This window comes from Sminthopsis crassicaudata, chromosome 3 (assembly GCF_048593235.1).
Source record: "Sminthopsis crassicaudata isolate SCR6 chromosome 3, ASM4859323v1, whole genome shotgun sequence".
Taxonomy (NCBI): domain Eukaryota; kingdom Metazoa; phylum Chordata; class Mammalia; order Dasyuromorphia; family Dasyuridae; genus Sminthopsis; species Sminthopsis crassicaudata.
The window spans coordinates 649,907,807-649,917,063 of record NC_133619.1 but is presented as its reverse complement, the minus strand read 5'-3'; the positions used below and the strand labels follow the sequence as shown (position 1 = coordinate 649,917,063).

General features: G+C 49.0%; 1 protein-coding gene across 5 annotated transcripts; it reads right to left on the bottom strand.

The window, feature by feature from the left end:
* Positions 1-358: 358 nt before the first annotated feature.
* On the bottom strand, positions 359-7,051 carry LOC141564631 (T-cell-interacting, activating receptor on myeloid cells protein 1-like). 5 transcript variants are annotated; one of them, XM_074307341.1, is made up of 6 exons: positions 6,913-7,051; positions 6,647-6,682; positions 6,178-6,450; positions 5,274-5,573; positions 4,843-4,872; positions 3,709-4,255 (listed from the first exon to the last, which is right to left on the bottom strand). In XM_074307341.1, the coding sequence occupies exons 1-6, from the start codon at positions 6,944-6,946 to the stop codon at positions 4,107-4,109; spliced, it is 822 nt and encodes a 273-aa protein (XP_074163442.1). In that variant the 5' UTR covers positions 6,947-7,051; the 3' UTR covers positions 3,709-4,106. The 5 variants fall into 5 exon arrangements, with proteins under 5 accessions (XP_074163445.1, XP_074163447.1, XP_074163442.1 ...); XM_074307342.1 differs by having other exon boundaries at positions 3,709-4,286; positions 6,913-7,050; XM_074307344.1 differs by lacking the exons at positions 3,709-4,255; positions 4,843-4,872 and adding an exon at positions 359-812.
* Positions 7,052-9,257: the final 2,206 nt, after the last annotated feature.

The window sequence follows — 9,257 nt, the reverse complement described above, 5'->3', positions numbered from 1 at the left end:
AACCAACTGATAAAAATGGAATAACTCGTAACAGCAATATTGTTTTCAGAATGACTTTAAATAAGTCTTTTTTCACTATTATCAATATTCAAATGAACAATAAAGGATATAGGAAGAAAGAAATTATCTGTATTCAGAGAAAGAACAGATAGAAGCATGATGTAAAGAATAATTTTACATATATGTGTATATATACATAACACAAATACTATTTGTATATGCACATACATAATGTATATATAAATACATATAAATATAATCACATAAATAATATTTGCATGCACAGATATATGCAAACACAAATTTTTATCTGTTGGGAGCCATCTCTAGGATGTGGGGAGAAAAAAAGGGAAATAAATGTGCATAATAATTTTATTACATATTTAAAAGACAAAAAAGCAAGTTCTACATAATAGATTTGGAGTTTCATGTGCAATCATCTTTTTTATTATTATGGGACTGCTTGTTTTATTCCATATATTAAAAATAAAATGAAGGAAAATTTTTAAATCATTGTATACAGAGAGTGAGCGATACATTTCTACTGGCTATTAATAATTGTCATTGTATTAAATCTCAAACATACTGAGCATATTAATGCTTCATTTTTCAAAATGTTTATATCCTTTATATAAGGAACTAATTTCTTCAGATATGATTTTCTTCTCTTCAGAGGTGACTCTAGGTGCACTCCAAGTTTTGAGAGAAGGGTAATCTGTTATTCTGTTGATGATCAGGTCAGCCATTTCCTTGCTTTGTTTCTGTTGTCAACTCTAGAATACGAGACTTTGGCCAGTTGAGGCTGAGCCCTACTTTTCAGAAGGAAATAACTCTTTCTCACAAGAAACTTTTTTAAATATATATTAATATTTATATTTATATTAATTAATATTATAATATTATATTATATTATAATATTAATATTCTAATAATAATTAATATTAATATATAATAATATAAAAATATATATATAAAATAATAGTATTCCAAACTTACTTAGGGACATATATCAAAATAATACGATTCAGGAATAGACAAATCACCAAATTTTATGCAGCAACCTAGTTTGAATAAATTTAAACCTAATTTAAATCTCAAAAAAAGAAAAAGAAAAAAGAAAAAAAGTATTGAAAAGTCTCTGGGGTTCTTTGAAATATTCCTCTAGGAAACAAATCCAGAATACAATCAGGAAACAAAGAAAAACTTTCTCCTTTATTATTCTAGAAATCAGATTCTTTACTAGGAAAAAAAGAAAATTCAAAATAAAATCTGATTTCTAGAATAATAAAAGAGAAAGTTTTCTTCTGTCACAGAATAAATAAAGCAAAGTATCTGGAAGTAAAGATAAAGAAAACACTGACAGGATTAGATAGGAGAGTCCCAGAAGCAGGTTGCCAAATTGTTTCTGTGTGTAATAGCCACCAAGATCAGAATGACCTGCATCAAAATTTAACCAAATCTCTTTACCAAGGAAAAGCAATTACAGTCTGGGTCAGAGAAAAGAAATTCTAAGCTGGACAAAATCTTTCTCAGAAGCAATTTGAAGAAATTTGAACTGCCAGTCAAAGTGGTTAGCCTGGGGAGACTACATTCAATTATAAAAGGAAGACCAAGTAGAGAAAAAGAGACAAAAATGAATCCATAACTAACAGCATTGGAGGAGTTGCATGGGGGAGAATGCAAAATGTATATAAATACATGAAAATATATCTAAAGTTAGGACAGAACTGTTGGAGAGGTAGGGCTCTATCCAGAAAAGTTGTCTTTGAGTCCTATCAGCTGGAAAAGCTCTTAAGTTTTGAAAGTATCAAGGAGTTCCAGGAAGTGGAGCATGGAGGGCACACATGCATTCCAGACATGGCAGACAGCCAGTGTGAGAAAGAAGGAATTTGTGACCAAAGAAGAACTAGAGAACATTGTGAAAGACAAAATAGACAACTTTGATTACATTCGATTAAAAGGGTTTTACACAAACAAAACCAAAAGAAGCAAGATTAAAAGGGAAGTACATAGCTGGGAAAAAATCTTTACAGTCAGTGTTTCTGATAAAAGTCTCATTTCTAAAATATGTAAAGAACTGTGTCAAATTTATAGGGATATAAACTTATTCTCCAATTGACAAATGAGCAAAGGAAATGAACAGACAATTTTCAGATGGCAAAATTAAAGCCACCTCTAGTTAATATGAAAAAAATATTCTAAATCATTATTGTTTAGAGAAATGCAATTTAAAACAACTCTGAGGTACCATCTCACACTTGTCAGATTGGCTAAGATGACAGGAAAAGATAATGATAAATTTTGGGGAGGATGCAGGAGAACTGGGACACTGATGCATTGTTGGTGGAGTTATAAAATGATCCAACTATTCTGGAGAGCAATATGGAAGTATGCCCAAATGACTAAAACTGTGCATACCCTTTGACCCAGCAGTGCCATTACTGGGTCTGTATCCCAAGGAAATAATAAGAAAAGGACCCACATGTGCAAAAATATTTGTAGCAGTTTTTTTATGGTCACAAAGAGATGGAAAACCAGTAGATGCCCTTCTATTAGGGAATGACTGAATAAACAATGGTATATGAAGGTAATGGAATATTATTGATTGATGTTTCCATTTTCCTTTTCACTTACAAAATCTCTGTCCCAAACCCTCTGCCTGCTGTGACCCCAACACTCTTTCCTGGGCCCTCTCTAAAAAGTGGGCTTTTCTTCCCAACCTCCTTGGCTCTGCCAAGGAGGCCACCATTCTGCCAGTCTCCTGGGCTGGTGAGCTTGGCATGTTTCTTGCCTCCTCTCGCTCCCTCGGGTGTCATCTTGGCAGCTCTACCTGCCCAGTGTCCCCTCCTCCTCCTTCAGGGGGCCACTCCCAGGTCTCAGGACATATCTCTTCCATCCTGGACTAGTGCAATGGCCTCTGAATCTCTCGTTGCTCTTCCTCCTTCCCCCCAGAGCTGCTAAAGAGATATTCCTTAAGTGGCTTGGATAGTGTCCTTCTCCCACACTACAAACTTCTATGGCTCTCTGTTGCCTCTAGGCTTTACCACATTTTATCTTGGAAGCTTCTGAGAAATTATTGCCTTTCCCTGAGCGACAGTTTCCTCCCCTGTAGAGTAAGCGTAATGCTCTTCGTCCTGTGTGCCTTGGGGGCTGATGGTGAAGGCCCCGCTCTAAGTGTAACTGGGAATTTGGGGAGAAGCAGAGGGAGCTGTGGAGACGGCCCTGGTGGGGAAGGCAGCAGTGGCCAAGGGGGCTCAAACAGGATAAGGAGCAGGTGAAAAGAATACACATCCTCAAAGAAAGGGTAAGAAGGAGAGGCATCCATTCCAGACACAGGCGGCCACTTGTGTTCCAGCCTCTTGGAGGATGGGGATGATGGGCGGGAGGACAGCTGGGTGGGTTTGCACAGGGGAGCGGGGTGCGGGGGGGGGGCACCTAGCAATGTGCTTAGAGAATAGGTGACCACGGTTTCTAGCACCCTGGCTTGTGGGGACAGCTCCTCCTCCAGGCCTTCCCTTTCCTAGGGCTTGTCTTCTCCCCGCCCTGTGGGATGGCTTGCCATGAGATCTGGTGATCTCCAAGGCACGTGCCCCCATGGGGAAGCCCCCCTACTTCCATGTTTTCGGGAAAGACCCAAATGGCAGGAGAAAGTAAATATTTTTATGATGTTCCAGACACTGGGCCAAGTTGATTCCAAATATTATCTCATTTGCTCCTGGGCTGTCTTTAATCCCATTTTACACTTGGGGAAAGTGAGGCAGAGATGAAATGACTTATCCAGGCCCACACAGAGAATAAGAACCTCCTGAGCCCAAGCTCAGCATCCTACGCACTCTGCCACCTCTAGGCTAGATGCCCCAGTCTACTTGGAACTCTGTGTCCTGTCTATACCAAAGAGTGAAGGCAAAAGCTCTGAAAGTTCCTGCAATTCCCTGGAAGGCCGGCAGGGGGATCCTTTATTCACTTGGAGATGCTGTGAAAGGTTTTCTGAGACAGGTGAGAGCACGGGGAGCCAGGGCCCTGGGCGGGGCAGACCCCTGAAAAGTAGATGGCCAGGGGGCCAGAAGGGAACTGCAGGCGAGGGAAGAAAGGGCAGAATCCTCCCCTCAGAGGCTGGCTTCCCCAGTGCTTTCGGCTTTCCCTCTCCGTGCTCCCCATCTTCTGGCAGAGTGCTCCTGCTTCTCAGGAGCGCCTTTGGCTGTACCAGGCCTCCGCCAGCACCACCCCCAGGATGAGGAGGACCAGGCCTGCCAGGCTGAGGGAGACAATATTGTCCATGGTGTAATCTGGGGTTCAGGACAAGGAAAGAGGCTGTGAGTGAGGGCCCCGTTCAGAGGGTTCCCCCAAACGTCAGCCCAAGCAGGCAGCCTCCCTCCTCAGCCTGTCTGTGTCCACAGTCTACGTGCACACACCTCAGAGCCCGCGCTTCTGGGCTCTCTGCAACAATGTCCCCTCCATTTTCCTCCCAATTAGTGTTCGTCCAGTTCCTGTTTGGAGATTCCCATCCATTGGGGCAGCCAGGAGGCTCAGGCTGGAGTCAGAAAGGCTTTAAATCCAGCCTGTCGCTTAACTAGCCGTGTGGACTTGGTCAGGTCATTTACCTTCTGTTTACCCAGTTTTCCCAGCTACAAAATGGGGGTAATAATAGCACTCACCTCCCAGGGAAGATGCCCCAATGGATGATAAATGTGCAAACACAAACTGCCCCCACTGAATCCCCCCATCTGTCCTCCCATCCAGCATCCCCAGCCTCCGACAGGCTAGAACGAGGGCTGCCCTTGAACCCAGGGAGATAAGCAGAAGTGGCCGCCTGTGTCTGGAATGGCTGCCTCTCTTTCTTACCTTTTCTTGGAGGACGTGTATTCCCTTCCCCTGAAAACCAATGTTAGAAAGGCACAGGTCACCGAGACTAGATGGGGGATTTCTGAGGTTAAATCCCTGCACCCTCCTTTCCTTTCTACCCATCAGGCAGCCAGGGCTCGGGGCAGTGTGTGGGGTCTGGGGGCAGGAAGATCTGAATTCAAATCCAGCCTCATTTACTACCTGTGTGGTCTTGGGCAGCTCACATTAAGTTCTGTTTGCCCCAGTTTTCCCAGCTATAAAATGGGAAAACCCACTCCCCGGGATTGTCGTGAGGATAACCTGAGAGGATATTTGGAAAGCACGCTGCCTGGTAGGCACTATAGAAATGTCCGCTATTAACAGCATCATTATCTATGATCCCCAAAGCCGTAAACATACGGAAAGTAGTGCATCCAGGCGTCTCCTCTCACCTGTCACCTCCAGTCTTAGGACCTCACTGGGATCTGATGCTCTCCTCTCACCCTCCTCCTTTGAGTAAATGCAGCTGTAGTTCCCAGCATCCTCAGTCTTCACAGATGGGAGAGTAAAGTTGGCCACCTTCCCCTTTGGGCTCTGGAACTGTAAGGGGTCAGGTACCCCAGCCTTCAGCAGGAAGAATGTCAATTTTGGAAAGCTAGCTGCTAGGAAAACCTGGCACGTGAGGGTCACTGTCTCCCCTGCGACTACCAAGGCGCCTGGTTGGACTTTTAAAGATGGTTTAGAGAAAAATCCTGGAAAGGAAAGGATCGTAATTAGGAAAGAGACCTGAGGAGGATCTGGAAAGGAGAGACTAGAAACCCAGCTGAGCCTCCCTCTCCCAGCCCAGTCTTCCAGTTCTGAATCTATAATCCAATCAGCTCTGCCCTTTCTCCTGCTCCCCTGTACCTGTGGCCCCCCTCTCTGGTACCTGAGGCCTACAGGGACTATCTCCTCCCACCACAATATTCTCTGAGAGTGGGATTAAGTGGAATTATCATTTTTATCCCACTTTCAGCACAGGATAGAGCCCATACTATAAATTGTCCAAGGTTCCAGTGAGCCCTGGGATTCAGAGGGCAGGCAGGGGCACCTCTGCAGCAAACCTGGGACTGTAGGACTTGGGGGACGGGAAAAAGTCCCATCTCAGAGAAGGTTCCGGGGCTCAGCCATGGGGCTCTGCTTCTCCAAGCCAGGAAAGTCAAGAGCAAGGGGACCAGGGTGCCCTTTCCGGCTAACCAGGTATATATAGAGCTGGGGTGGGGAGGGGGGTGGGGAATGACATCCCAGAGAGGGTCCTGGGGCCCAGTTCTCAGGCCCAGCCCCTTCCCACCAGAGCCGGGTCTGCCTCCTCCTTACCTGTCACCACCAGCTGCAGCGGGGCACTGAAGTCTGACCAGTCGGGTCCCTGCCAGTAGCGACAGTTGTAGTAGCCTATGGCATTAGCTCCTTTAACTCGAAGGTGGAAGTCAGCCTCCCCTCTGGTGGTATTTATCAGGAGTAGGAAGTCTCCATCCTTCCAAAGCTGAAAACTCTTGCTTCCCTGTGGGCCCTGGCAAGAGAATTTTACTTCTGCTCCCCGGGGGACCACAGAGCCGGGCACAGCCCTAATGGAAGGTCTGAAGAGCAGCCCTGGAAGGGAATTGGACCCTGGATTTCGGCAGTCCTGCCCTCCTGGGCTGCAGCCCACCCAGACCCACCCCCCTCAGCCCAGAAGAGGAACCGGGACGTGCTCCCTCCCTGCCCGTCCCCAGCATCAGCTGCCTTGGAGGTAGGGTCTCTACTGAGCTGGAAGGATGGCAGCGGCACTGCCAGAGGAAGGACTCACCCTCTGGAGATGGGATCTTCTGGCCCACACACAGCCCTGGGGGAGAGGAGAGGTTACAGGTCATCCTGCCCCCGGGGCCAGCCGGCTATGCTCATGCCCCCGTGCCCCATTCCCACCCAAATACTTCGTCCTGGGTCAGGCTAGGGAGAAAAAGGTCTGTCCAGTAGCCTCTCCCCAGCCTCAGTGTCCCCATTTGTCCTCTGTAGCCCCTGACCAGGGGCCCCCTTCGCCTCCCCTCCAGCCCAGCGGGGGGCCCTGGCACTCACCAAGGCAGAGCAGAGAGGCGACTATGGGGGACATGCTGGCCCCTCAGCCTGAGCCGAGCTATCGGCCACAGCAGAAGGAGGAAGCAGGGCAGCCTCTGGGCCCTGTGGCCTCCAGTGATCCAAGGCACAGGATGTGGTTACCACTGTCAGCCACGCCCACAGCTCCCGGTCCATGATCTGTCCAGTGAAGATGGTGAAAGGGGGCAATAGGTCCCGGCTGAGGTGCCTCCGTCCCCCTCCCCCCTCCATACCCCTGCCCCCTCATCCTTTTTCCCTCTTCCTACTCCAGCAGAAGCATGCTTTTCCACCTCCTTCCTGGCCCCCCTGGATCTCTCCACTGTAAGGGGTGAGGCCCCCTCACCCTTCTCAGAGACTGATGGTGGCAGGGGTGGGAGAGCAGGAAGCCCAGGCAGTTCCCACTCCCCAGCCCCACTCAGTGCAGAGGGAAGCAGAGGGAGCCCAGAGCTGCAGGGGGATGGTCAGGACACAGCCAAGCTTCTGGGGCATCAAGGAGCTGGAAGGCAGGTGAGAGGAAGAAGATGAAGAGAATGGTATTTGAAGCCCCGTGGCAGGGGCAGGGGCAGGGCTGGTGGTGAGCCACCACCCCTGAGGGTGAGGATGCCCTGCAAGGAGGGCACTGTTATTTCCCCACTTTTCAGGTGATGGAAGTGGGCAGAGGGGCTAAGTCTCTCAAACGGGATTTGGATTCAGCTCTTGCTCACACTGGTTCCAGCTCTTGAGCCTCTGATCTCTGTAAAAACATGGAGCTTTCCAGATCTTCCTTCTAAGGAGCTCCAAGAACCCACCCAGATACAGCTCCCAGAATCCTTCAGGAACAGAAGTGCTAGTGGTCAGCCTGGACCATCAACCCACATAATCGGAAATGGAAAAACCCAAAAGGGGACCCAAGGAGCAATCATCAATGGACCAGCATGATTAAGCACCTACTGTGTGCCTGGACAGTGAGGAAACACTGTGCGGTGGGGGTAAGGGAAGGGCCGAAGCTCTCCCAATCTGGCCCAAGGTTTTAGCCTGAGCAGATCTCCTTGGGATAGTGACTTGGCCGTCCCACATCCAGGAGTCCCCGGCAAACACGTGGTTGGAGATGAATAAAGACAACAATGGACCCTTAAGGAACCATGCTTCCCATTTCTCTGGCTTCAGATGAGAAAGTGTAGGCCTGGATTTGGGGGGTGGGAGGAGGCCGTCCTCACCACCACAATCCTGGGCCTCTTGCAGACTCCTCTGCAGCCGAGGGCAGGCAACTCAGGAGAGGTCTCAGGCCTAGAGGCCCACAGGGTGGCCCTTATCTGTCTCCTTTCTCTGTCCTAGGCCTGGGCTGAGCTGACTTGAGCTGGGCTGGGCTGGGCTAGCTGGGCTGAGCTGGCCTGAGGTGGGCTGGGCTAGCTGGGCTGAGCTGGCCTGAGGTGGGCTGAGCTGCCCTTTGCTGGGCTGGGCTAGCTGGGCTGAGCTGACTTGAGGTGGGCTGGGCTAGCCTGGGCTGAGATGACTTGAGCTGGGCTGGGCTAGCCTGGGCTGAGCTGGCTTGTGCTGGGCTGGGCTAGCCTGGGCTGAGCTGACTTGAGCTGGGCTGAGCTGGCCTGGGCTGGGCTGGGCTAGCTGGGCTGAGCTGGCCTGGGCTGGGCTGGCCTGTGCTGGGCTAGCTGGGCTGAGCTGACTTGAGCTGGGCTGAGCTGGCCTGGCCTGGGCTGGGCTAGCTGGGCTGAGCTGGCTTGTGCTGGGCTAGCTGGGCTGAGCTGACTTGAGCTGGGCTGGGCTAGCCTGGGCTGAGCTGGCCTGAGGTGGGCTGGGCTGGGCTAGCTGGGCTGGGCTAGCCTGGGCTGAGCTGACTTGAGCTGGGCTGAGCTGGCTAGCTGGGCTGAGCTGACTTGAGCTGGGCTGGGCTAGCCTGGGCTGAGCTGGCCTGGGCTGGGCTGGGCTAGCTGGCCTGAGCCAGCCTGGACTGTGCAGGGGAGATTCTTAACACAATCACAAAAGTTGGGTTCTATGACTAACCTGAAATTTATCTTATCTAATTAACCCCTGACCACTTTGGGGCAAAATTCAGTTTAATGGAGGTAATAAAACAGTAGATCCTATGACCGTGGATGAATATACAGACATCAGGAGAGGAATGGGGAGAGTACTTTTGCTTAGGATTTTACCTATGGGGACAGCTAGGTGGCGCCCTGAATTCAGGAGGACCAGAGTTCAAATTTGATCTCAGACACTTAACACTTCCTGGCTGTGTGACCCTGGGCAAGTCATTTAACCCCAATGCCTCAGTTTAAAAAAAAAAGACTTCATCTATTCTTGATCCTCCTCTTGGAGACATCTGTAGACAT